Source organism: Salminus brasiliensis, chromosome 14 (genome assembly GCF_030463535.1).
Source record: "Salminus brasiliensis chromosome 14, fSalBra1.hap2, whole genome shotgun sequence".
Lineage (NCBI taxonomy): Eukaryota > Metazoa > Chordata > Actinopteri > Characiformes > Bryconidae > Salminus > Salminus brasiliensis.
The window spans coordinates 36,690,563-36,718,457 of NC_132891.1; the positions used below are offsets into that span (position 1 = coordinate 36,690,563).

Below are 27,895 nucleotides of genomic sequence, written 5' to 3' on the forward strand. Positions count from 1 at the left end.
AGTAAACATTAAAGGCCGAGCTTTAGAGTTTCAGTAGTGAATTCGGCTCTCTGCTGCAGTTCAGTAAAAACTCCCTGAACCTGAGCGCTGATCCCATCCTGCAGAAACAGGACACCCTGCAGCCTCTCAGACCTGCAGGTCTCTGGACAGCAGGATCAGTAGGATCAGAAGTTAGACATTTACATTTACAGCATGTATCAGAATCTTTTCTCCAGAGCGACAGAAGAGCTTCACTGTTTACTGAAGAAGAACCTCAGCTAGTTTGAATAGACTAATAATTCAGACATCCTCTAATCTTAGACTCTCCTAAACACAAGTCAATATGAATATATTATGAATATATTGAAGCTGGAAGGGCTCTCGGTGCGGATCGGCTTTTGACCATCACCATCAAGTGCGAAGGGGTCAAGTATGGTGAGCAGAGGAAGACCAGCCAGAAGAGAGCTGCAGTGGTCAAGTCTTGAAGTGAGGAGAGACTGAACAGTAACCTGGGCGACCTCTCTAGAGAGGAAGGGTCGAAGTCTCTGGATGTTGTCCAGGAGAAATCTGCAGGACCGAGTCAGAACTGCAACATGACCTGAGAACCATAACTGATCATCCATGACTACATCAAGACCTCCAGCTTCTGTAGAAGGAGTGACCAGTGAGTTAGAGGTGGGATTGTGATGGTTGACCCGTTTCTGGAGTGTTTTATTGGAGCAGGTAAAGCTCTGTTAAACTGTCCTGAACTGAACACAGCACACCCCACTAATACTCCACTGGTACTGAATCATGATGAGGAGCGTTTATGTATTTTTCAGTAAAAAAAAAAAAAAGGAGAATATTGTTAATACAAGAATAATTGTAACATTATATATAACCCAAAACATAATTGTAGTAATTCCTATTTATATTATTGATATTTTATTGTAATTATTACTGCTATTACTAATATTAATATTATTATTAATAATAATAATAATAATAATAATAATAATAAACCCTTATCCTAGTGCCAATAGTAATATGATTACTATTACTCCAACTATTTATAATAATAATAATAACAACAACTATATATATAGTGATTGTGATTATTCATTATGCATATTATTGTGTTATTATTAGTGGTAGTGATACTAGTATTAGTAATATAGTGTAATAATAAAAGGATACTGGGAGATTCAGAGCAGCAGATGATGGGTGATGAAGGCTGAAAATGTTTTTCAGGTGAAGTAAAACAGTGAACAGGTGAGGAGGGGGGGGGCAGATGTGAGGGGCACTGTTACACTATTAGAGAGGGGGATGTTGATGGTAGCTGAGGGGCTGTGACGTCAGGCGCCGCTCGGTATCCCGGATGGAGTAGAGGCGCTCTCCCGCAGCAGCAGCAGCAGCTCCGCCTCTCCGCGGCCCCGCCTCTCCGCAGCTCCGGTCATGTCTGTGGCGGGGCTGAAGAAGCAGTTCCACAAAGCCACGCAGGTAAGATCTGCTCCCGCTGGTGATCATACCGGAGCCCGGAGTCGGGGGCCTCTCCTCCGGCTACTGATCCGCTACCGTCTCCCGGGGCGAGGTCCGGTTCTCTCAGTCTTCTAGCTCGTCTCTGTGTGTCCAGTGTCCGGAGTGAGAGGTAACGTTATAGAGATACAGAGGGGTCAGAGAGCTCTTCATCCCTCACCCCACCTTCATCTTCCTCCATTCTCACACACCAGCTCCTGCTGTGTTCATCAGCAGTTACTCTTACTGCCTTAACAGTCAACGGGGACTTATGGGTCAATACTAAGACAGTCTGATGCAAAAGTTTGGATACCCTGATCAAATGACATGGTTTGTAAACAGAGATCACAGCCCTGCACAGTTTTAATTTACTGTTTATTTACTGGAAGTGAAATATGGGAAGTAGCGCGTGCTGTACTGATCTCTTTACAGTGGTGGTGATGCGAACCAGACGTCGGTCGTCATGACTACAACACAGATATACTTCTAACCGGTTATGTTTAAATACTTAGAAATGATGTGTAAATATTTAGAAACGGGTTAAAAAGTACAGTAAAATGTCATATTTATAGATCATTTATTTACTTATTTATATTCAGAACATGAACAAATGAAGTTTAGACAAACTTACATAATGTTGTATATCTGCCAGACAAAAACAACAGGAACAGGTGTGTTGCAGGCTAAGGAACTTTCTGTGAGGAGCTTTTATTAGAGCTTCAGACGTCTGCTTCCCTTCACCTCCACTGTAGAACCACAGCTCTGCCTGGGGGAGCTTATCTAGAACCTCCACTGTAGAACTCCAGCTCTGACTGGGGGAGGTTATCTAGAACCTCCACTGTAGAACCACAGCTCTGACTGGGGGAGGTTATCTAGAACCTCCACTGTAGAACAGCTCTGACTGGGGAGCTTATCTAGAACCTCCACTGTAGAACAGCTCTGACTGCAGTGTAGACTGGTAGCTGTGTGTTTATCGGTGTGTGTAGAGAGGAGCACCATGTTGACCCCCTGTTGTGGGTGCAGATGGTCTAAACTTCATCAAATAAATATACAGTCAAAGGCAAATGAGCTGCCTGTGTGTGTGTGTGTGTGTGTGTATGTGTGTGTGTGAAGACATCAGCTGCTATTCACTAATGGCTATTATAATCTGTAGGAACATCAGAAAAACACAGTGAGGGGCGTCAGATCAGTGATGGATGGATGTTAGACAGATGGACAGACAGACAGACAGACAGAGAGATGAAAGATTCAGGCAGGTGAAGACCTCTCTATTTCCTCTCTGATGCTGTTGCCGGGTTTCTGATGCTATGGAAACTAGCCTCTCTCTCCTCTCTGTTCTCTGTATCTCATGCAGGCCGTACACACAGACACACACACACACACAGTGAGACAGTTCACAGTGCTTCATGTGATGTGTTATCTGACATGATTAGTGGTGTTAGGATATATGCCTATATTAAAGTATTGTGGTTTTATGATCTGTGATACTGTATTGATTCTCTAAATCACAGTATTGATTATTAATGAATGGTTTAGATGTAGAGATTGGTGTCAGACAGTGATTCATTTATTGTTGTGTTTAGTGTTGTACTCCGTCTTCAGATCCCACTGTTCTGAGGTGTATTATTATTATACATTTTTAAAACAATCGCAGTATATGGTCCTGCTTACAGTATCACAGTAAATCACAGTGCACTGAATCTTAACCCCTGTGTCATCTGTGCTGTACCATATCTCACATCACGCGTAGTGTTAACACAAAGATAGCTGTTTTATTCCCTATCCAACCCACCAGAGCAGCTACACGAGTCATATACACGAGTTTTATATGGAATGATGATGATGATGATGATGATGAAGATGAAGATGAAGGTAAAATAGTGGAGAATCTCCACTAATGCAGTTTTCTTTAGGGACTACTTTCTGTAGCCGCACTACACCCTGCAGCATGTATCCCTCCACCATTTTAATGATGTGATATAAACAGTAATTGTGTATGAAATGTACTGTTTGAAGTGTGAAGTGTGAAGTGTCACCATCCCTACATCAGCTATACACGTCATTTGACCACTTAAACCCCGATGGGAACCCCTGCTCTAATGGTGTCATTTTTTTGTGGTGCCCCCTGGTGGCTGCAGAATGCCGCTGTTTATTACACTTAAGTGAAGAGGGACTTCATTTATCATCTTCAACGTGTGTGTGTTTGTGTGTGTTTGTGTGTTTGTGTGTGTGTGTGTGTGTGTGTTTCTTACAGAAAGTAAGTGAGAAGGTTGGAGGAGCAGAAGGCACTAAACTTGACGATGACTTTAAAGAAATGGAAAAGGTAAAAAGAGGACAGTGATGTTTCTGTGATGAAGCACCAGACGAAGCAGAACTGCTGACGGAAAGCACGTTGTTGCTGTCGCTCAGAAACCTCCTATCTCCATTTTCACTACTTGACATCTGACAGTTGTTCTTATTGTACCAGAATTGTGCAAAACTACACCAACTGTGTGTGTACATGTGTGTGTGTTGGTTATGTAGAAAGTGGACACCACAAGCAGAGCAGTGCTGGACATCATGACTAGAACTACAGAATACCTACAACCAAACCCAGGTTAGTGCAGTGTGTGTGTGTGTGTGTGTGTTGCAGGCTAAGGTGACAATATACCGTTTATTAGTCATTTAGTTTATTATTGGTTATGGTTGTTTTGTATATTTCATACATTTATTTAAATGAAATGTGTGTGTGTGTACGCACTACAGCATCCAGGGCGAAGCTGAGTATGATAAACACAGTGTCTAAGATCCGTGGTCAGGAGAAAGGGCCAGGATACCCGCAGGCCGAGAGCGTGCTCGGAGACGCAATGCAGAAATTTGTCCGGGAACTCGGAGAGGAGTCCAGCTTTGGTAACACACACACACACACACACACATTGATTCACCAGTTTAACCCCATATCCCCACTGTTATCACTCTGACCCTCAGAGAAGGTTCTGTTTATTTTTATTTGTATATTTTGTTTATTTTTATTAATTTGTTTGATTTTATGATTTGTTTGATTTTAATACAGAATTATTACTATATTTAAGAATTTAGTAGCTTATTCCATCACTATACTCATCTGTTGTCATAATTATCTTAGAATTCTTTTCTGATCTCTTTCCCTGTATTGATTTTTCATCAATATATTTCTGAATCCACATAAATGTAGAATTGAAGAACAATATTGGTGCAAAATCCTTGTATCTCAGTTTCAGATGTGGCAGATCTTCTTTATTAGACATTCATGAAGAATAGACCAATAGAAATGCTCCTTTGAAAGAAAGTTCTTTTCACTGCTGAATCACTCTCACACTCATTTACTTGTTTACTCAGTTCTCAACAACCAGTACCAGTACCATAGCAACCAACTCGGATCCCATATCAACCACTCAGCTCACCCTCTCACCCTCTCACCCTATTACTCCCGCCAATCAGCCAATCGGTAGCTGGTATGAGGGGATGATCCACGGCAAGTCGGGTTTCTTCCCCATCAACTACGCGGACATCCTGGTGCCTCTGCCCCACTAGCCCTCTCCTACTGCGCGCTGCTCATCCCTTCTGTTGCCTAGCGACCCGGTTTGCATTCGCTGTGCATCTGTGCTACTCTTTCAATACTGTCTCTGATGATCTGCTGCCACGGAGATCGGGCCAGGAGGAAGAGGATGAAGAGGATGAAGATGATGATAAAGATGAAGATGATAGGGACAGTGAACATAATGTCACACTCTGAAGTGTTTGTGTTTAGAGCAGCTCAGGTGGTCGGTCTGTGTGTGTGTGTGTGTGTGTGTGTGTGTGTGTGTGTGTGTGTGTGTTTTGTGTTTAGAGAGGGGTTCTGCACTGACCTGCAGGACCATCGGCCAGCTTTCCCAATTAAGAGCTTAGACTTCAGTGTGGAAACTGGTCTGTAGGGGGCGTCTCCTCTCAGCTGGTGACTGTGGCTGTTCGTCTTCCTGCTTTCTTTTGTTAATCTCTCCGGGTGTGAGTGTGCTCAGTCTGTGCACTTGTCTTGTGGTGTTTTTGTTGACGTCCTGCATGCAGTAGCTGTAGCAGTCTAGAACTGGGACCACTGGGACTCTGTTTCTGGCTGTTTTGGGCATCTTGCATCATTACAGATGTGGATACTGGGGTAAAATTCTCTCCAATTGACTTTTAAACAAAAAGATGTTTTTTGGGCGCAGAAGCTTTTAGACTTTACCTCGTGCGGATCTGAGGTGTGGCTTGCTGTTAATATAAATGTGAAGGGGAACAGTGTATGTCCAGTTCAGCACCTTATTATGTTTCATTTGACCAGTTTAACCAGTTTAAGTCAGTGCTGCATCCATACATCTTCACTGTGTGAACCTGCAGGGTGTGTGTGTGTGTGTGTGTGTGGTGAAGGGTGTCAGTGTTAGGTTGTATTCAGCTTAGCCTCGATTGGCTCGTGAAGTTGGGTCTGTTGATGAGCAGAAGGCTGTGTTCAACAGTCATCTGTTACTCAAGCAGCTGAATCTGACCCACACTCCTGCCCTGCCCCTGTGGACCAGCTCCAGATCCACCTACTCTAGGGCACTGGAGCAGGGCACTACTTCACTACTGCAGGGCACTATGTGTCCAAATGTTTGTGGACAGCCCTTCTAATGAATGCATTCAGCTACTTTAAGTTGCACCCACTGCTGACACACATGTGCAAATGCACACACACAGCTTGTCTAGTCCCTGCAGAAGTACTGCCAATAGAATAGGACTCTCTGGAACTGTGTTCTGGGATAAGTTGGGGAGTTGGGGATGATGAGGTGGAGTGATGATCATCCGAATCAAATCCTCACAGCAATGCTCCTCCGGAGTCTAGTAGAAAGCCTTCTTCTCTGGACAGTAGAGGCAGTTACTCCAACAGAAGCAGGATCAGCTCTTTTAAATCTGCTTGATTTCAGAAAAAAGAATGAATGAGTAGGTGTCCCAGTACTTTTGTCCACATTTGTGTGTGTGTGTGTGTGTGTATAGGTGTGTGTATCAGGCATTGTTTTTACTGTAAGGGATCAGTAGTAGAAGGTCATTAGCTCTTTAATAGTAATGGCTGCTGTAATTAGCAGAATCCTGCTGAAGCAAATCCAACCAGGATCCAGCTTCCGGCCTTTTTACCCTGAGTGACCAAAGCCAGCTTAACATGGCCCGTTAACGTCCCCTCAACTCCCCTCCCTCTCACACTTAGTTACAGCATGTGATTGGCTGAACGCGCTCGGCTGTGGTTCCTGTCCTCACGAAGCAGCTGCAGCCCAGAAATCTCATAATCTTATTTCTACAATATTAATCAAATATAACTGATGTTCAGATTATATGAAGAGTACATTCCAGTGTAGGCACAGTACGTGTGTGTGTGTGTGTGTGTGTGTGTGTGTGTGTGTGTTCTGATTACTGTAGTTAACTGGCTGTCTGAAATCTGTGGAAGTGTTCTCTCTGCATGTTATTAGTGACACATTCTTTCTGCGTCTTCTTTAAATATATTAATTTATTTATTTATTTATTTAGCCTTAATACTTTTTAGAAAAAAAGAACTGATTGACAACCAGCACTGATTGGCTGGTTGGTTTTGGTGGGATTTCCCCCAGTTTGAGGTCTTTTCTGAAAGACAAGAATCAGATCAGACTGGGTGACGTAAAGCATCAGCTGTAGATGATCCGTATGCAGGGGGGGGGGACTAGTCCTAAAGCAGCTGATTAGAAGATCCTAAAACACCCCAGAGCTCAAGAGGTCAGAAACGGGTCAGACTGACACCCTTTAGAGCTTTAAACCAAAGTAAAGTTAAACTGGTAACCAGTGAAGGGAGGCCAGTACAGGTGTGAGGCGTTCAGCAGGTGGCTCGGCTTTCTCTGGTTCCTGTTAAAGGCCTAGCTGCTGCGCTCTGGATTAAGGGAATCTTACAGTGTAATTGTATCACCATGGTAACAATAGAGTGTTATTATGGCTATAATAGTAGTTATTGATCAGTATCACTAAAACTGATCATCAGTATTGTTGTGTGTGTGATGCCAGTATGTTGAGAGGCTGTAGACACTCACAATCACTCATTATTTCTTATTGGAGCGATTTTGAGTTTATTTTAGTGCCAAAAATGTTTATTATTGTTGATAAACTGATAACAGTGATACGCTGCCCAGCTCTCATTTGGAGTGAGGCATTTGACTGATTGAGGGTCCCTACTTGCCCCCTGCTGACCTGCACCTCTCTGCCCCTTAATCTGTCACTGTGCTCCTCCCTGTGTGTGTGTGTGTGAGAGAGAGAGAGAGAATCACACAGCATGTTCTTTGATCATTGTTCTTTGAGTGCTGACAGTTGATTGATGTTGGTGTGATGATCGACTGCTGTTCACCTTAATCTGCTGTGTTTGTTCCTCTCTGTGTTTATCAATTTATTTGTTTATTTGTTTGTTTGTTGATGTCATTCTTTTCTCCTGTGCTTGACTGTGAGAAAAGATATTAGTAAAATAAATGCACTGACAAACAAAAGTCAAAATGTGACTCAATAATAAAATATAATAATATATTTATAGAGTTAACAGCAGAACGTTAGTGCCACCTGGTGGTCAAAACAGCGAGTAGCGACTGTTGCAGAAAACAGTTTTTTTTAATATTCATCATAATAATAATAATTATTATAATAATAATAACAATAACATACAGGGACGTTGTGAAGGGAAGAGCACAGACAAATGTATTTAATGAATTTATTGCAGTAAATAAGAGCAACAAAAAAGATGAGATACAAATATAATATAATTTATATATGTTTACAAACAGCCTGTAAATCTGTGATTTACTGTGGTGTGTCCTGTCTGGTGTGATGTGTTTAATGTACTGTTTTTAATAGCAGATTAAATCCTTTATAAAGTCATAAAGGTGACATTAGTCATTATGTGAAGATTACATCTCTCCTGTTCACACTACTCCTCAAAAATGATACTTCTAAAACAAACATAGCTAAGTACTGATGTGTGATTTAAATATTATAAATCAATACACTTATAAACTACTAATCCCCAAAAAGCACAGTTCTGCCTCTGTGCTTACAACATTTTAATTAGCGGCCCAAACCTCCTAAACTATCATTTCTACTGAAGTGCTCTCCCAGCTTCTCTGCATGATCCTTCTACAGCTCCTAAAAGCCTTCCTCCAACAGGTCATACTTTCTCAGGTCGACCTGATCTAGCTCCTCTTCTGGCAGAAGCGTGAACTGCACCCGTGTCCACTGAGCAGGAGAGAGGACGGGTTCTTGGAGGCCTTCTGTTGAGATACGTTTAAACACATCACTGTTCAATTACTTTACTCAAAAAGAAAAATTGAGATGGACAAAAGTATTGGGACACCTGATCATTCATTCTTTATTCATTTTTTTTTATTCTTTTTAAAAAAGCTCATCCTGCTTCTGTTGGAGTAACTGCCTCTACTGTTCAGAGAAGAAGACTTTCTACTAGATTTTGGAGCAGCATTGCTGTAAGGATTTGATTGCATTCAGTGACAAGAGTGTTAGTGAGGTCAGGATGTTGGATGATGATCACCACCTCACCTCATCATCCCCAACTCATCCCAAAAGTACTGGATGGAGCTCCACCACCATCATTCCAGAGAACACAGTTCTTCCACTGCTCCACAGCTCCTCAGTGCTGGGGGGCTTTATACCCCTCTAGCCCACGCCTGGCATTAGGCAGCATGGAGCCCATAGGGTCATGATGTTGATCTGCTCCAGAGAGTCCTATTCTATTGGGCTGTCCACAAACATTTGGACATATATCTTCCTACATCTTATCAATGGTGTAAAATTGCACAGGAGCATCAGTACATGAGAAGACATGTAATTCATTCAGTCACACAGCTGTCTAAGCACTGGTCACAGGTCGTATAGCTGGTGATGCCACAGCCACCCGTCAGTGTCCAGGAGTCCAGAGAGCATAACCTTCCTCCCTCTCCTCCCTCACACAGGTGTCTGTTAGCTGAGGTAGCAGAATTAGCAGTTAGCGTTCTCCTCCCAGCGTGTAGAGCTGCAGTGGTGATGTGTCGGCGTCTTGCTCTGTGCTGTCAGGTATATTCCACCCTAATTCTCTTTGGTTTATTGTTTGAAGAGGCTGAATGTCAGTGCGCTGGAGGGACCTGCTGGAAGGTGGCAGTGTGTGCTTCTGTATTAGCCAAGTTCCTTTTTGTGTGGCTGGCTGGGTGAAAAGCCTCACATGCAGGCCGTGCTGTTTGTGGGCTGATCTACATTAACCACACTTTTTAACACTCTCTTCACAATCTCCCTCTGATCTTCTCTGGTAGACTATTTTAGAGTTGTGCCTCACTAACACGCCAGTGACTGATTTCCCTTCTCTATTTTTAATGAACGCATTCAGCTACTTTAAGCTGCACCCATTGCTGACTCAGATGTGCAAATGCACACACACAGCTTGTCTAGTCCCTGTAGAGAAGAAGTACTGCCAATAGAATAGGACTCTCTGGAGCAGATCAACATCATGACCCTATTGGCTCCATGCTGTCTAATGCCAGGCGTGGGCTAGAGGGGTATAAAGCCCCCCAGCATTGAGGAGCTGTGGAGCAGTGGAAGAACTGTGTTCTCTGGAATGATGGTGGAGCGCCGGGATGAGTGGGTGGATGGTGGTGGGGTGGTGATCAATCATCTAACATCCTGACCTCACTAATGGTTTTGTGGCTGAATTACCTGAACAGTAGAGACGGTTACTCCAACAGAAGCAGGAGAAACTCTTTTTAATCCCCTTGATTTCAGAAGAAACAGTGAATGAACAGGTGTCCCAATACTTGGAATATAAGAAAAGTAATGTAACTACCTGGACAGTTGTAGATGATGAAGCCACTCAGTGCGACCAGCACGACCAGCAGCAGAACTGAAACACTGATGGCAATTAATTTCCAAAAAGGGGCCACCAGATCTAGAACAAGTCACAAAGACTCAAAACAACTTCCTTTACAGTTACACATTTCAACACGTGAGAAAAAAGGAGACTTCCAGGATTGTTCAAGATCAGCAAGACAAAGTGTAGTTAGCAGACTGATTAACTAACAGCAGACTGAGTAATAAATCTATAATTACCACAGTAAGTTAATGACAGAGAACAGGCATTTAGCTTGACACCCGAAATGACATGAAAACTCTCTCTGCCCCTTTCCACACTGCCTGAGGCTGTATTACACATGGGGATACACCTGGGGTCCCCTTTACCTGCATCAGACCAGCTGCCCACCCTCCTGCCACTGCTACCTGCCTAATGACCATGTTCAAACCTAAATAGACTCTTAACTTTTTAATCTGTCACTATTAATATTACCATCACTCTCATTACTCTGATCATCACTGCTATGATTATATTAAGTTATAGTACACAATGATTATAATGATTATTATATTATGATATTATGACTATATCAGTAGAACAGTGTTAATCGTAGTTTTTTTCGACTCAGCATGTTTACAATAAAATCAGGCTGCCTTCCTGTTTATTACTGCAGTGCCAGCCCACCCCATCCCACCTGTCATCTTCTCCTGTCTTACACAAGCTGATCTGGTCTGGTCACTCTGTTAGAGTCTGACGTTCAGACAGAAGCAGAGCTTCCTCTGATGTGAATTTCTCCCGTATAGATAAACACACACACATACTTCAGCAGAGTCGAGTAACTCACCGTAGATGGCAGCAGCTGTGATGTCTCCCTCCTTCTCACTGTGTCTCTGTGTCACTCTGCAGAAGAACGTGTCGATGTCACTGTACTTTACAGTCATATGACGTTTCACAGTGTAGAGATCAGCTACTCGCTGTGTTTCTGTTTCTTCTGCAGTCAGATTAACTCCTCTACTGTTCATCCACTGAAGAGCAGGTTCAGGATACCAGCCTTCAGATTTACACAGTAAACTGACCGTCTCTGAGTCATAGCTCTCCACAGTGACGACTGGCTGAGATCCAATAACTGTGGAGGAATTCATTAAGATATGAGACAGTGTGAGATGAATTACTCTCATATAAATATTTATTAAAATAGCAATATTATTTTACAACACATCTGAACTGACATGATCTTTACCTTCAACTCTGAGATCAACTGAGCGTTTATCGTTCCAGTATTTAGAGTCAACAGTGCAGCTGTAAAGTCCTTCATCAGAAATGCGAATGTTGGAGAGACTCAGTGAGGTGTTTCCTCTCTGTAGCTCCTCTTCAAACACAGAGGTTCTCCCTCTGTACTGAGAAATCTGATCTGTGTTTAGATCTTTATGATTTCCATACTGATGAACCACTGAATCTCTCAGGTCTAATCTGGACCAGGTAACAGTCATATCCTCAGCGTTCATGCTGGTCTGACCATCCCACTGTCGGACAGAACACGGCAGAACCACCACAGAACCAGAAACACTGACAACAGGAGCATCTGGACCCACCACCTTAAACTTCTCTTCTGTAAACAAATACAACACAACATTTAATACACACACACACACACACACACACACACCACAGATGATCTACACACACACACACACACACACACACCACAGATGATCTACACACACACACACCACATATAATCTACTCACACACATTGCCTAGATGCCTGAATCAGCTGAAAGCGGTAAGTTTGTATGTTATTATGGCTGTTGCTGGACTTTTTGAGTGTGAGAAGTGTGGCATGTTTAGTCTAGACCCTTTTCCCACCGCTAGTGATAATGATAGTGTTTGCACTAAATGTGAGTTAGTAGCTCTCTGGTGGAAAAGGTGGAGCAGTTAGAGGTGGAGCATCATGGGGTTACTGAAGGATAGAGAGCAGGAGTTGCCCCCCGTTGCCTCAGGGAGAGCTAGCACCCCCCACTCCGGCGTTAGAGCCCTCACAGCGGGGCGAATGGGTGATGTCTCGGCGGCATAGCCGGAAAGCTAAGGCTAATGCTAGCGCAAAGGCCGAAGCTAGCCCACCGGAACACCACGCTCCCCCCCCCCCGCTCAGCGAAACACCCGCTGAGGAGCCTGTTCACAGTACTCTGGTCATAGGAGACTCTACTGTTCGACACGTGAAGATAACTAGTCCTTTAGGGGCTCCAGCAGTGACCGTTAGCTGTTTACCGGGAGCCAGAGCGCCGGACATTAGCGGCAACCTTAAGCGGCTAGCAAACAGGAGATATTCGAGGATAGTGATTCATGTAGGGGCCAATGATATCCGTCTGCGGCAGTCAGAAATAACTAAGGATAATATTAAAGAGGTGGTTAAACTGGCCCAGACGATGTCCGATGCCGTAATTTGCTCTGGTCCCATCCCAATGAGGCGCGGCGCCGAGTCCTACAGCCGACTCACAGCGCTGAACCGCTGGATGTCCAAGTGGTGTTCCGAAAATCATGTGGGCTTCATAGATAACTGGTCAAAGTTTGAGGGCAAGCCTGGTTTTTTAGGTAGGGATGGTGTCCACCCCACGCGGGAGGGGCATAGCTCATAGTCTGCTAGTTAGTCGCAGAGGAGTGTAAAGGACTGCTGACAGTCCAGAGCCGAGACCAGGCCGCAGACAGACAGGCTAAACCCACCGTCTGCGAGCTGCTCTGAGGCTCTGAGGCGTCACCCAGGTTTCACTGTATTGAGACTGTGTCTGTGCCCCGAATTAAACCCAAACGTAGAACATCTAGATCAGCTCGTTTTAATCATTTAATCAGTGTTAAAATCTCTCATTTCAACGATAACAGCAGCACCTCAGACCTAAAGCTCGGTCTACTTAACATTAGATCACTATCCTCAAAAGCAGTGATCGTAAATAAAATGATATGTGATCAGAAACTAGATGTTTTCTGCCTAACCGAAACCTGGATTAGACCTGATCAATATATAGCTCTAAATGAAGCCACCCCCGCAGGTTATAAATATGTACATAGCCCTAGATTATCAGGCAGAGGAGGTGGAGTATGTATAATCTATCAGAATACACTAGAGATTATTCAAAAACACTGTAACACCTTCACTTCTTTTGAGCTTATCTACATAAATATATCAAATCCGACCACAAATAAAAATGTTTTCTCACTGATTAATATTTATAGGCCTCCAGGGCCCTACTCTGAATTTTTAAAAGAATTTAGTGATTTTGCTGCAGACTTGGCAGTGTGCAGCAACAAAGTTATAATAGTAGGAGATTTTAATATTCACTTTGAAAAAGCAGACGATCCATTAACAAAGGCGTTTGTATCAATTTTAGATTCTGTTGGCATTATACAAAACATAACTGGACCCACACATTACTGTAATCATACCCTAGATTTAGTCCTGACCCTGGGTGTTAGCATTGATCAGCTAAATATTCTACCTCAAAGCTCAGTAATATCAGACCATTATCTAATCTCCTTTGAGCTACATCTAAGGCAAAATGTAAATTCTTCTCCCCAACACTGCCTAAAGCGCACAATAACACCAATGACAGCTGCACAGTTTACTAAAAATCTCCCACCCCTATCGACCTTAGCTTACGCTCAGACCAAACGGAGCTCGTCAAATTAACAAACGATCTAGAGAATACCCTCCGATCAACCTTAGACAAAGTAGCACCGTTCAAAAATAAAATGAGGAGGCAGTAAAGGCTCGCACCGTGGTACAGTGATCAAACTCGTACCTTAAAACAAACAGTGCGGAAACTAGAGCGTAAACGGCGGATGACCAAACTAGAGGTGATCCACTCTGCGTGGAAGGACGGCCTTAGTCAATATAGAAAGACTCTCATAAAAGCTCGCTCAGCGTATCTGGCCTCGCTGATCGAGAAAAACAAAAACAATCCCAGAGTTCTTTTTAATGAGATCTCTAAACTTACTAAAGCCAGGCAGATACTCAACCCCAGATCCCAACATCTTTAACTAGTCATGTTTTTATGGACTATTTTAATAATAAAATAGAAAATATTAGACAACAAATCCAACCCTGCTTATTAAATCAAACATGGCCGTCACCTGATGTAGTTGCTTTAGAACAAAACTTAGTTGTAGAACAAAGGCTGGAAGCCTTCTACCCACTTCCACAGCCAGAACTAGAAAAAATTATATCCTCAGCTAATTGTACAACATGTACACTCGACCCGATTCCCTCTAAATTGCTAAAAGAAATTCTCCCAATTATAATCGGACCTCTTTTAACAATTGTAAATACATCCCTTAGCCTTGGGCATGTACCCCAAACCCTTAAAATAGCAGTTATAAAACCTTTAATCAAGAAACCAAATCTTGATCCTAGCGTATTATCTAATTATAGACCCATCTCAAACTTAACATTCGTATCTAAGATATTAGAAAAAGCTGTGGCCCAACAACTCTGCTTATACCTGAGTAAAAATTACATGTATGAGAAATTCCAGTCTGGATTTAGACTCAATCACAGCACAGAGACAGCCCTAGTGAAGATTACGAATGATCTCCTTCTTGCCTCTGATCAAGGCTACGTATCTTTATTAGTCCTACTAGACCTTAGTGCAGCCTTTGATACAATAGATCATAGTATATTACTAGAAAGATTAGAGAAAATGGTTGGAATCACAGGGACAGCCCTATCATGGTTCCAATCATATCTAACGGGACGCTTCCAATTTGTAAAGATAAATGATTTATCTTCAAACTACGCAGAAGTAAGATATGGAGTTCCGCAAGGCTCAATTTTAGGACCACTATTATTTATACTATACATGTTACCACTGGGCTCAGTTATAAGCAGATGTTAATAGGTAGGTGTTAATTTCCATTTCTATGCAGATGACACACAGCTCTATATATCAGCCAAACCTGATGATAAATTTAGATTACAGAAAATGGAGGACTGTGTAAAGGATATAAAACTCTGGATGTCACATAACTTCCTTCTCCTCAACAGTGACAAAACCGAAGTTCTCCTTTTAGGTCCAAAAGACTCTAGAAATAAACTTCAGACTTCAAACATCAGACTTAATGTTAGACTTGGCAGATTCTCCCATAATTCCTGGTTTAGCAGCTAAAAATCTTGGCGTCACATTCGACTCAGATTTATAATTTGAGCAACATATAGCTAATATTAGTAGAACAGCCTTTATGCAGCTTAGGAACATCTCCAAACTAAGAAACTCCTTATCACTACAAGACGCAGAAAAGCTAGTACATGCTTTTATTACCTCAAGGCTAGATTACTGTAATGCACTACTGTCAGGTTGTTCCAGCAGGAACCTCAATAAACTTCAGCTGGTGCAAAATGCTGCAGCCAGAGTCCTTACTAAAAATAGAAAATTTGACCATATCAGTCCAGTTCTATCAGCACTTCATTGGCTCCCAGTTAAATTCTGTATCGAATACAAAATTCTTTTATTAACATATAAAGCCCTACATGGCCTCGCTCCTGAGTACCTGCAGGATCTTATAGTATATTACGAACCATCAAGACTACTTAGATCTCAGGGTGCTGGCCTCTTACGCGTTCCCAAAATTCAGAAAACCTCAGCAGGGGGAAGACCCTTTTCCTATAAAGCCCCCCAGCTCTGGAATAACCTTCCAGATAATGTTCGGGACTCAGACACAGTCTCAATCTTTAAATCTAAGCTGAAAACTTATATGTTTAGTTTAGCTTTTGGTAATTAATGTTTCTTAGATAAGGGCTGCAGGTCCAGGGGTTCGCGGACCCAGGGAATTGTAGTACTCTGAGATGCTGGAGCTGTCGTCTCGCTGCTTACACGCGATCACTCAGGTTTGTTGACGGTGGAGCAGATAGATGCTGGTGTTCTCAGGGTACGCCCGTGTCCGTGTTACCTTCTGGCTCTCTCCTTTTAATTATGCTGTGATAATCACACCTGCCGGAGTCGTCAGACATACCCAGATGCTGATTCTCAACATTCTCTGCACTCCATAAAATTCCTCTTAGAACTAACTTCTCTCTCTTTACCTTCCCCGAGTAAATGGCCACCCAGCCCGATCTGCAGGAAGATTGCCCGCTGAGGTCCCCTCTACCTGCATCTAACCAGTTACCACCTACCAGTCCAGCCAGCGGGTCCCCCCCCCCCAACCCGCCACCACCCATGGCTCACCCGCCAGCCGCTGCTGCCTGTTTGGTGGCCGTGCTGAAACCTAGATGGACTCGTGCCTGTCTGACACTATTCATATCACCACTATCAACTTTCTGTTGTATCTGTTTTGGTAATTTTTAGCATTAATGTTTAAAACAGTCTGGCCAGAGGAGGATGGGTCCCCCTTGTGAGTCTTGGTTCCTCCCAAGGTTTCTTCCTCCAGCTCTGAGGGAGTTTTTCCTTGCCACTGTCTCCGTTGGCTTGCTCACGGGGGTCTTTGACGCTTCATGTTATTTCTTCTTTCTTCTCTGTCTCTGTTCTTTATTAAGTACTAATTATGTAAAGCTGCTTTATGACGACAACAGTTGTAAAAAGTGCTATACAAATAAATTTGACTTGACTTGACTTGACCCTCTCACTCTCTTACTCCCGCCAATCAGCCAATTGGTAGCTGGTATGAGGGGATGATCCACGGCAAGTCGGGTTTCTTCCCCATCAACTACGTGGACATCCTGGTGCCTCTGACCCACTAGCCCTCTCCTGCTGCGCGCTGCTCATCCCTTCTGTTGCCTAGCGACCCGGTTTGCATTCGCTGTGCATCTGTGCTACTCTTTCAATACTGTCTCTGTTGATCTGTTGCCACGGAGATCGGGCCAGGAGGAAGAGGATGAAGAGGTTGAAGATGATGATAAAGATGAAGATGATAGGGACAGTGAACATAATGTCACACTCTGAAGTGTTTGTGTGTAGAGCAGCTCAGGTGGTCGGTCTGTGTGTGTGTGTGTGTGTGTGTGTGTGTGTGTGTGTGTGTGTGTGTGTTTTGTGTTTAGAGAGGGGTTCTGCACTGACCTGCAGGACCATCGGCCAGCTTTCCCAGTTAAGAGCTTGGACTTCAGTGTGGAAACTGGTCTGTAGGGGGCGTCTCCTCTCAGCTGGTGACTGTGGCTGTTCGTCTTCCTGCTTTCTTTTGTTAATCTCTCCGGGTGTGAGTGTGCTCAGTCTGTGCACTTGTCTTGTGGTGTTTTTGTTGACGTCCTGCATGCAGTAGCTGTAGCAGTCTAGAACTGGGACCACTGGGACTCTGTTTCTGGCTGTTTTGGGCATCTTGCATCATTACAGATGTGGATACTGGGGTAAAATTCTCTCCAATTGACTTTTAAACAAAAAGATGTTTTTTGGGCACAGAAGCTTTTAGACTTTACCTTGTGCAGATCTGAGGTGTGGCTTGCTGTTAATATAAATGTGAAGGGGAACGATGTATGTCCAGTTCAGCACCTTATTGTGTTTCATTTGACCAGTTTAACCAGTTTAAGTCAGTGCTGCATCCATACATCTTCACTGTGTGAACCTGTTAAAAGCTAATACCATCAGAAGGACACTGGGGTTTTGATGCTGTAGGGGATCAATAATCAATAATGTATAGCTGGAAGGTGAGCAGTCACAGTGCAATAATGAGCTGCAGGGTGTGTGTGTGTGTGTGTGTGTGGTGAAGGGTGTCAGTGTTAGGTTGTATTCAGCTTAGCCTTGATTGGCTCGTTGGGTCTGTTGATGAGCAGAAGGCTGTGTTCAACAGTCATCTGTCACTCAAGCAGCTGAACCTGACCCACACTCCTGCCCTGCCCCTGTGGACCTGCTCCAGATCCACCTACTTTAGGGCACTGGAGCAGGGCACTACTTCACTACTGCAGGGCACTATGTGTCCAAATGTTTGTGGACAGCCCTTCTAATGAATGCATTCAGCTACTTTAAGTTGCACCCACTGCTGACACACATGTGCAAATGCACACACACAGCTTGTCTAGTCCCTGCAGAAGTACTGCCAATAGAATAGGACTCTCTGGAACTGTGTTCTCTGGAATGATAGTGGAGCTCCATGCAGTACTTTTGGGATGAGTTGGGGATGATGAGGTGGAGTGATGATCATCCAACATCCTGATCTCACTAACGCTCTTGTTGCTGAATGCAATCAAATCCTCACAGCAATGCTCCTCCGGAGTCTAGTAGAAAGTCTTCTTCTCTGAACAGTAGAGGCAGTTACTCCAACAGAAGCAGGATCAGCTCTTTTTAATCTGCTTGATTTCAGAAAAAAGAATGAATGAGTAGGTGTCCCAATACTTTTGTCCACATTTGTGTGTGTGTGTGTGTATAGGTGTGTGTATCAGGCATTGTTTTTACTGTAAGGGATCAGTAGTAGAAGGTCATTAGCTCTTTAATAGTAATGGCTGCTGTAATTAGCAGAATCCTGCTGAAGCAAATCCAACCAGGATCCAGCTTCCGGCCTTTTTACCCTGAGTGACCAAAGCCAGCTTAACATGGCCCGTTAACGTCCCCTCAACTCCCCTCCCTCTCACACTTAGTTACAGCATGTGATTGGCTGAACGCGCTCGGCTGTGGTTCCTGTCCTCACGAAGCAGCTGCAGCCCAGAAATCTCATAATCTTATTTCTACAATATTAATCAAATATAACTGATGTTCAGATTATAAGAAGAGTACATTTCAGTGTAGGCACAGTACGTGTGTGTGTGTGTGTGTGTGTTTGTTCTGATTACTGTAGTTAACTGGCTGTCTGAAATCTGTGGAAGTGTTCTCTCTGTATGTTATTAGTGACACATTCTTTCTGGGTCTTCTTTAAATTTATTTATTTATTTATTTATTTATTTAGCCTTAATACTTTTTAGAAAAAAAGAACTGATTGACAACCAGCACTGATTGGCTGGTTGGTTTTGGTGGGATTTGAGGTCTTTTCTGAAAGACAAGAATCAGATCAGACTGAGTGACGTGAAGCATCAGCTGTAGATGATCCGTATGCAGGGGGGGGGAGGACTAGTCCTAAAGCAGCTGATTAGAAGATCCTAAAACACCCCAGAGCTCAAGAGGTCAGAAACGGGTCAGACTGACACCCTTTAGAGCTTTAAACCACCAGTAATAAAATCTTTAAATCAATGTAAAGTTAAACTGGTAACCAGTGAAGGGAGGCCAGTACAGGTGTGAGGTGTTCAGCAGGCGGCTCGGCTTTCTCTGGTTCCTGTTAAAGGCCTAGCTGCTGTGCTCTGGATTAAGGGAATCTTACAGTGTAATAGATAGATAGATAGATAGATAGATAGATCACTTTATTTATCCCACAGGGAAAGTCAGTTTTTACAGCAGCAAAATCAAACAAGAGAGCAGCATGATAGAGGCATAAAAGCGTAAAAAGTGATTGTAGTGCAGTAATAATTACATTAATATAATGTAATATACAGAATGAATGAATAGAAGGTCTCCAGCATATTGCTGCACACATTAAAGGACCTGAGCTTCCTCAGAAAGTAGAGTCTGCTCATCCCCTTCCTGTACACAGCCTCTGTGTTGGCCTTCCAGTCCAGTTTGCTGTCCAGGAGGACACCCAGGTATTTATAGGTGTCTACCCGCTCCACATCCTGACCCGTGATGGTAATGGGACCGGTCGTGGTCCTCTTCCTCCTGAAGTCCACCACCATTTCCTTGGTCTTGGCCACATTGAGAATCAGGTGATTCCTCTCACTCCACACGACAAAGCTGTTAACCAGGTCCCTGTATTCTCCATCCTCATCATCCCTGATGCATCCGACTACCACAGAGTCATCAGAGAATTTCTGAAGGTGGCAGAGTTCTGACCTGTACTGGAAGTCAGTGGTGTACAGGGTAAAGAGGAAGGGAGAGAGAACAGTTCCCTGTGGTGCTCCAGTGCTGCTGACTAAGCACTCAGACCGGTTGGATCCTAGCTGCACATACTGGGGTCTGTCAGACAGGTAGTCCATGACCCAGGCAACAGAGGACCTGTCCACCTGCATTCTGTCCATCTTTCCCCCCAACATCAGAGGTTGGATGGTGTTGAATGCACTTGAGAAATCAAAGAAAGTGATTCTCACTGAGGAGTTGTTGTGGTCCAGATGGGCGTGCACCTTCTGCAGTAGATAGATGATAGCATCATCCACTCCGACCTGTTGCTGGTAAGCGAACTGGAGGGGGTCCAGGAAAGGGCTGACCTGAGGACTGAGGTGTGTCAACATAATCCTTTCCAGGACCTTCATGACGTGTGATGTGAGGGCCACAGGTCTATAGTCGTTCAAGGAGGAGGTGGTAGACTTCTTTGGAACAGGAACCAGGCATGATGTTTTCCACAGCACTGGCACCTTCTCCTGTTTGAGGCTCAGGTTGAAGAGGTGCTGTAGGATCCCACATAACTGGGTAGCACAGACCTTCAGTACCCTTGTGCTGATCCCATCAGGTCCTGAAGCTTTTCCCAGTTTCAGCTTCTCCAACTGTCTCTTCACCTGGCCAGTTGTCACTTCTAAGTGGGTGGGTGATTGCTGTGATTCCTCAGACAGTGTTTGTGTTTGTGGGGTGAGGGGGGGGTAGACGTGAGTGAGCAAGGAGAGGCGGTGGTGATGGTGAGTGGGTGGGGGAGACGCCGCCGCTGCTGGTGGAGGGGGAGGGTGTCATGCTGAATCAGTTAAAGAACACATTCAGCTTGTAGGCTTTGTCCAAACTGCCCCCAACAGTCTGCTGCTTCCCTTTGAAGCCAGTGATCTGCCTCATCCCAGTCCACACCTCCTTCGAATTGTTTTGCTGGAGCCTACCCTCCAGTTTTCTCCTGTAGGCTTCCTTGCTCTCTCTCAGTCTCACCTTCAGCTCCTTCTGCACACTCCTCAGTTGTTCCTTGTCTTTTGATTGGAATGCGTGTCTCTTCTTGTTTAGAAGTTCCTTCAAGTCCTTGGTGATCCAAGGCTTGTTGTTAGGAAAACAACGCACCCTCCTGACTGGAACAATAGTGTCAGTGCAGAAATTGATGTAGTCTGTGATGCAACCTGTCCTGTTGTCAATGTCCTCACCAGCTGATTCACACAACACCTCCCAGTCTGTGGTCTCAAAACAGACCTGCAGAGCCTCCTCAGCCTCTGGTGACCACTTCCTGATCACCTTCCTAGTCACAGGCTGTCTTAGAACCACTGGGCGGTATGTGGGTGTCAGCAGAACCAGGTTGTGATCTGATCTCCCCAGTGGAGGTAGGGCAGAGGACCTGTATGCATCCTTAACATTTGCATACAGAAGATCCAGTACTCGGTTCTCCCTGGTAGCACAGTCAACATACTGGTGGAACTTGGGCAGCGTGGTTGAGAGAGACACATGATTAAAATCCCCAGAGATGACAATGAGGGCGTTCGGGTGCTGAGTCTGGAGTCTCGCGATGGCCGAGTGTATGACGTCACACGCCGCTTCCGCGTTGGCTGCCGGTACGATGTAGACCAAAACAAAAATGGCGACCGTCAGTTCCCTCGGCAGATAGTATGGGCGGAAGCCGACGGCTAACAGTTCAACGTTCGGGCAACAGTGCTGTTCCTTCACGGTAATATGTCCCGGGTTACACCATCTGTTGTTCACAAACAGTACAACCCCTCCGCCCTTCTTCTTACCGCTTAGCTCGGAGTTTCTGTCCGCCCTCACTGTCTGAAAGCCTCACTGTTTAGCCATGACTCCGAGAAGCACAGCGCACTGCACTCGCGATGCTCCCGCTGGGTCCTGGTCAGCGCGCTCAGCTCGGCTATCTTGTTGGCGATAGACCTCGCGTTCCCCATGATGACGGAGGGGATGGAGGGCTTGAAACGTCTCCTCTTTGCCTTTGTTTTGACTCCAGCTCTGCTCCCCTGTACGGTCCCCGTGTCTCCTCGGGAATGGGAACCTGGGCGCAGCGCGGTGCGTGTGTGTACCGCTGACCGCTCCGTCTCTACTGTTCTCCATTCCGAGTCCGAAAGTTCTAATAATGAAAAACTACGCACCTGAACAAACTCAAACTAACACTAGGGTGTAGTGTTAGGTGTTAGCAGAGGACACGCATAAGAAGAAAGTAAGAAAAGTAAATAAACCTAATATAGGTGAGAAAATAGCGCCTCAAGAGACGGAGCTGCTGTAAAGTGCGAGTCATGGTAATTGTATCACCATGGTAACAATAGAGTGTTATTATGGCTATAATAGTAGTTATTGATCAGTATCACTAAAACTGATCATCAGTATTGTGTGTGTGTGATGCCAGTATGTTGAGAGGGTTCATTATTTTTCAGTGGAAAACTCTAAACGTGAATGAACTGAACACCTGGAGGCAGCCTATCAGAGTAAAGTGTGAACAGAGGGGCGGAGTTTATGCTATGGACACTCCCATTCACTCATTATTTCTTATTGGAGGGATTTTGAGTTTATTTTAGTGCCAAAAATGTTTATTATTGTTAATAAACTGATAACAGTGACACGCTGCCCAGCTCTCATTTGGAGTGAGGCATTTGACTGATTGAGGGTCCCTACTTGACCCCTGCTGACCTACACCTCTCTGCCCCTTAATCTGTCTCTGTGCTTCTCCCTGTGTGTGTGTGTGTGTGTGTGTGTGTGTGTGTGTGTGTGTGTGTGTGTGAGAGAGAGAGAGAGAGAGAGAGAGAGAGAATCACACAGCATGTTCTTTGATCAGAAAGTGCTGACGGTTGATTGATGTTGGTGTGATGATCGACTGCTGTTCACCTTAATCTGCTGTGTTTGTTCCTCTCTGTGTTTATCAATTTATTTGTTTGTTTGTTTGTTTGTTTGTTGATGTCATTCTTTTCTCCTGTGCTTGACTGTGAGAAAATATATTAGTAAAATGAATGCACTGACAAACAAAAGTCAAAATGTGACTCAATAATAAAATATAATAATATATTTATAGAGTTAACAGCAGAACGTTAGTGCCACCTGGTGGTCAAAACAGCGAGTAGCGACTGTTGCAGAAAACAGTTTTTTTTATATTCATCATCATAATAATAATAATAATAATAATAATAATAACAATAACATACAGGGACGTTGTGAAGGGAAGAGCACAGACAAATGTATTTAATGAATTTATTGCAGTAAATAAGAGCAACAAAAAAGATGAGATACAAATATAATATATTTTATATATGTTTACAAACAGCCTGTAAATCTGTGATTTACTGCGGTGTGTCCTGTCTGGTGTGATGTGTTTAATGTACTGTTTTTAATAGCAGATTAAATCCTTTATAAAGTCATAAAGGTGACATTAGTCATTATGTGAAGATTACATCTCTCCTGTTCACACTACTCCTCAAAAATGATACTTCTAAAACAAACATAGCTAAGTACTGACGTGTCATTTAAATATTATAAATTAATACACTTATAAACTACTAATCCCCAAAAAGCACAGTTCTGCCTCTGTGCTTACAACATTTTAATTAGCGGCCCAAACCTCCTAAACTATCATTTCTACTGAAGTGCTCTCCCAGCTTCTCTGCATGATCCTTCTACAGCTCCTAAAAGCCTTCCTCCAACAGGTCATACTTTCTCAGGTTAACCTGATCTAGCTCCTCTTCTGGCAGAAGCGTGAACTGCACCCGTGTCCACTGAGCAGGAGAGAGGACGGGTTCTTGGAGACCTTCTGTTGAGATACGTTTAAACACATCACTGTTCAATTACTTTACTCAAAAAGAAAAATTCAATAAACTAGATGGACAAAAGTATTGGGACACCTGATCATTCATTCTTTATTCTAAAATCAAGGATTTAAAAAAAAATTCAATACATGACGTCATTCATTAAAGTAAAGTAAAATGCATTAAAAAAACAATAATAGTTCTGTCACTGCCATAAAATATACATAAAAGAATTAATACAATTTGAAATGATAAGATATGACTGCCATGTAGACAAAACATGTGACAAATATAACATTAATCAAGAGAAAAGTAGCATATTTAGATCATAAATAAATACATTCTGGTTAAATTATCTGACATTGAAAATGAAGATATTTGACCTTATTCTGTACGTGTAGACCTTCTGTTTTTAGACCTGCTCTGATACGAGACAGCAGTCCTATGATTATTGTAGTTTTGGTGGTGTTGAGGTTGAGATGATTTGTGGCAAACGTCCTGAGGCAGGCCTCTTCCTTCCTGTACATGCTCTCTGCATCCGTTTTTAGACCCACAAGGGTGCAAAGGTGAGGTCATCTGTGAACTCAAACAACTGCACTGAACGTCTGCTTGTTCCTGTAGGGGGTTTAACACATATTATTTTATAGAGAGTGTATTATAAGAGAGTGCTTATAATGCTTTGAAAATGCAATTGTAAGTTTGTTGTATCAGTAAAGCAAACTTATAAATAAATAAATAAATAAATAAATAAATAAATAAAAGTGAGAGTATGTGTGTTCACTGCACGCGCAGGCAGACCTCAAATTCTCAATGACTCTCAAGGAATGATAATTGTGGAGTTTTTATTGGAGCTATAATAATTAAGGATATAAACATTCAAACAACGTGAAGACAGAAAACAGCTGGAGTTTATATACCAAATATACCAAAGATCCACAAGATGAAAGCAGGTAATAAAAAATAAAAATAAAATAAGATTCTAACAAATCAAAAACATAGAAAACACCAAACATACATCAATTATAAAATCTCTTCTGAAGATATATTCTTTTTAAAATAAAATCGTAGTTCGTTTTTTATTACAGTGTGGTGATTGGTTAAGCGCAGCCTACGCCCCGCCCACTCCGTGTAGAACCGTGTTGTGATTGGTTAAGCGCAGCATAAGTCTCGCCCACTCCGTGTAGAACAGTGTTGTGATTGGTTAAGCGCAGCATAAGTCTCGCCCACTCCGTGTAGAACAGTGCTGTGATTGGTTAAGCGCAGTCTAAGCCCCGCCCCCTCGGCTCCGGGCTGTGCTAGTGAAAGTGAAAGTGAAGCTCGAGCAGTTCCTCCATCTTGTGACGGAGAGACACGCAGCGGCCTTTATTCTTTATTCGGATTAAACCTCTCCTAAATCTCCTGAGCTGCTGCAGCTCTGAGGGAGGTTCTCTCTCTGACTGGAGGAACTGATCTTCTGCTCTTCTGCTGAAGCACCCTCACTTTACAGCGCTCGGTGAGTAACCGGTAGAAACATGACAGTAGTGTTATAACTGTTTATAAAGTAGTAATAACAGTAATGCTGAGCTTATAAAGGCCTGCTGTAGAGAGGAGGGTCATCAGGGCTGCTGGAGGTCAGTTAAAGGTCAGTTAAAGGTCAGTTAAAGTGGAGTTAGGGGGTTTTCTCTTCAGGCTGATGAGCTGCTGAGCTGGAGGAGATCTAATAACGGAAACTCCACCATTACCGGCTGATTATCGATCAGTTTATCTATTAGTTATTGATCTCCATAACCTCAGACTGTGTGTCTTCAGAGGTGAGTAGAGTGAAGAAGTGGAGGCTTTTCTCCTGATAACGGGCAGGTATAGTAATATAGGGAAGTGGGCTGGCTGGGTGCGGTCGCGCAGGGTGTTTTTTCTCCACCCGTTTTCGGGCGGGTGTTCTGCAGCTCAGTGCTGGCTGCTGGGGAGTAAAGGGAGTAAAGGGAGTAAAGGCTCTGTGGCCCTGCTGAGCTTCTACACAGCTCCTAAAGTGGGCTGCAGTCCTACAGAAATGTAACTGGTATCATTCTCTAAATGTTTCAGCTATTTTACCTAGTTTTAAACAGGGAACCCAGAGCCTCCCAGGTCTCCAGAGGAGGACTGATGATTTTTGGGGAAGTAAAATAATAGCTGTGTTGTTCATAATTATATAACAATGTCCATAATGTTACATCTGTTTATATTCAGTAGAATCATCCATGTTTTGAAGTTTGCAGTCTTACTTCAGTGTTAAGTTTCAGTTGGTAACAGTACAATAAAGTACAGTACAATAAAACACTGTTACTGTTACTCCTTCTCAGATGCAGTAAAAACAAGTAAAAAGTAATATAGTAGAACAAAATAGACAGTAGACAACGCATAAAAAGTACCTAGGCAGTAAATACAGTAAAAAAAAAAGTATATATTATATATATATATATATATATATATATATATATATATATATATATATATATATATATATATATTATGTACAGTTTCCTCCACAAGTATTGGCACCCCTGGTTAAGATGTGTTAAAAGCCTTAAATTAATTACAGTTTTATTGCAGAAGCATAATTTCACACTGATATTTGTAGACAAATGTAACCTTTGTAACCTGACAAAAATAAAACCTGAAAATAAGTATTTTTCATAACATCACCTGTTCCACAATTATTGGCACCCCTAACAATTCCTAGAATCTTTTTTTTACTGTAGTTTATTAAGTTGATCAAAGTATCTAGGAACCATTAATTAGTAATTCATCACTTCCTGTTTCCCTGGGGTATAAATATTGCGTGACACAGAGGCCTATTTCTCTTATCTATCCTCCAACATGGGAAAGACAAGAGAACACATCATTCAAGTAAGACAGTTGTGCGTCGGCCTCCATAAGTCAGGCAACGGCTACAAGAAAACAGCCACTCGCCTCCACCTGCCCATATCTACAGTCAGAGGAAATATCCTGGGGTTTAAACAACTGGAACAGTGGCAAACCAGCCTGGATGAGAATGCACCAGGCACAGTGAGGAGGACGGTAAGAGGAGTAAAAAGTTCTCCAAAGCTTACTATTAGAGAATTGCATCAAAGAGCAGCATCTTGGGTCACAAAATCTCCATAACAACCATCAGGCGCTTTCTACATGCCAACAAGCTGTTTGGAGGCAGTCACGGAAAAGCCTTTTCTCACAAACGTCTGGAGTTCACTCGGTGGGTCTGGCAAAAAAGCACCTCATGTCCACTGTGTGGTGTGTTCTGTCCATGTAAGTTCCTTAGTAATGTGAACACTAAGGAACTTGAAGTTACTGACCCTCTCCACAGTGGTCCCATTGATGAAGATAGGGGTGTGCACGCTCTCCTGTTTCCTAAAGTCCACTACCAGCTCCTTGGTCTTGCTGATGTTTAGAAAGTTGGTTTTCCTGGCACCAGTCTTATCATCACTGGAGATCAGGCCCACGATTATTGTGTCATCAGCAAATTTAATGATGACATCGGAGCTGTGTCTGGCTGTGCAGTCGTATGTAGATACATACAGCATACAGAATATGCTGATATGTGATGATATGTGATGCTTCCCATCCTTACTACCTGCTGTCGTCCCGTCAAGAAGTTCAGGATCCAGCTGCACAGAGAGCTGTTCAGACCTAGATCCCAGAGCTTGGTGTAAAGCCTCTAGGTGTAACATAGGTTTACTTATAGGGGTTGAACCACTCACATTGAACTGCAGCACTTTAAAACAGTGATGGAGTGAAGCAGCTGACATTTTTACATCATGATTTTAACTCTAACACACACACACACACACACACACACACACACAAACACACACACACACATACATAAAAACAGTGTTCCACCCTAAAAGTGTTTATTACACAGCTGCATCAGGTCTTCAGAGGTTTGAAACTGTGTGTGAGATAATAATGTGCCTGCCCCACCCATCCAGCCTCACACA

The 27,895-nt window shown here is 43.2% G+C and overlaps 4 protein-coding genes across 11 annotated transcripts in view; 3 read left to right on the forward strand and 1 right to left on the reverse strand.

Annotated features, from left to right (window-relative positions):
- Positions 1-27,895, forward strand: part of LOC140577232 (uncharacterized) — a 222,032-nt gene that overhangs the window by 121,731 nt on the left and 72,406 nt on the right. The gene's annotated exons all lie outside the window — the stretch shown is intronic.
- LOC140577239 (endophilin-A1-like) lies at positions 1,351-8,470 on the forward strand. 4 transcript variants are annotated; one of them, XM_072697116.1, is made up of 6 exons: positions 1,370-1,458; positions 2,627-2,729; positions 3,728-3,796; positions 3,997-4,069; positions 4,219-4,362; positions 4,831-8,470. In XM_072697116.1, the coding sequence occupies exons 2-6, from the start codon at positions 2,670-2,672 to the stop codon at positions 4,941-4,943; spliced, it is 459 nt and encodes a 152-aa protein (XP_072553217.1). In that variant the 5' UTR covers positions 1,370-1,458; positions 2,627-2,669; the 3' UTR covers positions 4,944-8,470. The 4 variants fall into 4 exon arrangements, with proteins under 4 accessions (XP_072553218.1, XP_072553217.1, XP_072553215.1 ...); XM_072697114.1 differs by having other exon boundaries at positions 1,378-1,606; XM_072697117.1 differs by lacking the exon at positions 2,627-2,729 and having other exon boundaries at positions 1,351-1,458.
- LOC140577237 (butyrophilin-like protein 8) overlaps positions 8,279-27,895 on the reverse strand; it is a 161,721-nt gene continuing 142,104 nt past the window's right edge. Inside the window, exons 1-5 of one of the 4 annotated variants that reach the window (XM_072697110.1) lie at positions 17,356-17,449; positions 11,556-11,924; positions 11,160-11,441; positions 10,310-10,411; positions 8,279-8,753 (exon numbers count right to left, since the gene is read on the reverse strand). In XM_072697110.1, coding sequence (XP_072553211.1) covers positions 8,629-8,753; positions 10,310-10,411; positions 11,160-11,441; positions 11,556-11,820 — 774 coding nt within the window. In that variant the 5' untranslated portion in view covers positions 11,821-11,924; positions 17,356-17,449 and the 3' untranslated portion in view covers positions 8,279-8,628. Of the gene's footprint in view, positions 8,754-10,309; positions 10,412-11,159; positions 11,442-11,555; positions 11,925-12,063; positions 12,498-17,355; positions 17,450-27,895 lie in introns of those variants that run through there. The other 3 variants (XM_072697111.1, XM_072697109.1, XM_072697108.1) reach the window with 3 other exon arrangements.
- LOC140577233 (ribonuclease inhibitor-like) overlaps positions 25,256-27,895 on the forward strand; it is a 75,046-nt gene continuing 72,406 nt past the window's right edge. For both annotated transcript variants that reach the window (XM_072697101.1, XM_072697102.1), the window contains exon 1: positions 25,256-25,437. The gene's annotated coding sequence lies outside the window, so the exon portion shown is untranslated. The remainder of the gene's footprint in view (positions 25,438-27,895) is intronic.

What these genes read in the sequence shown, in the direction of transcription:
- LOC140577239 (XM_072697116.1), top strand. Translation starts at nt 2,670, where the DNA reads ATGGATGTTAGACAGATGGACAGACAGACAGACAGACAGAGAGATGAA. An exon ending in GAGATGAAAGATTCAGGCAG is followed by an intron (nt 2,730 to 3,727) that starts GTGAAGACCTCT and finishes TGTTTCTTACAG; the next exon opens with AAAGTAAGTGAGAAGGTTGG. An exon ending in ACTTTAAAGAAATGGAAAAG is followed by an intron (nt 3,797 to 3,996) that starts GTAAAAAGAGGA and finishes TTGGTTATGTAG; the next exon opens with AAAGTGGACACCACAAGCAG.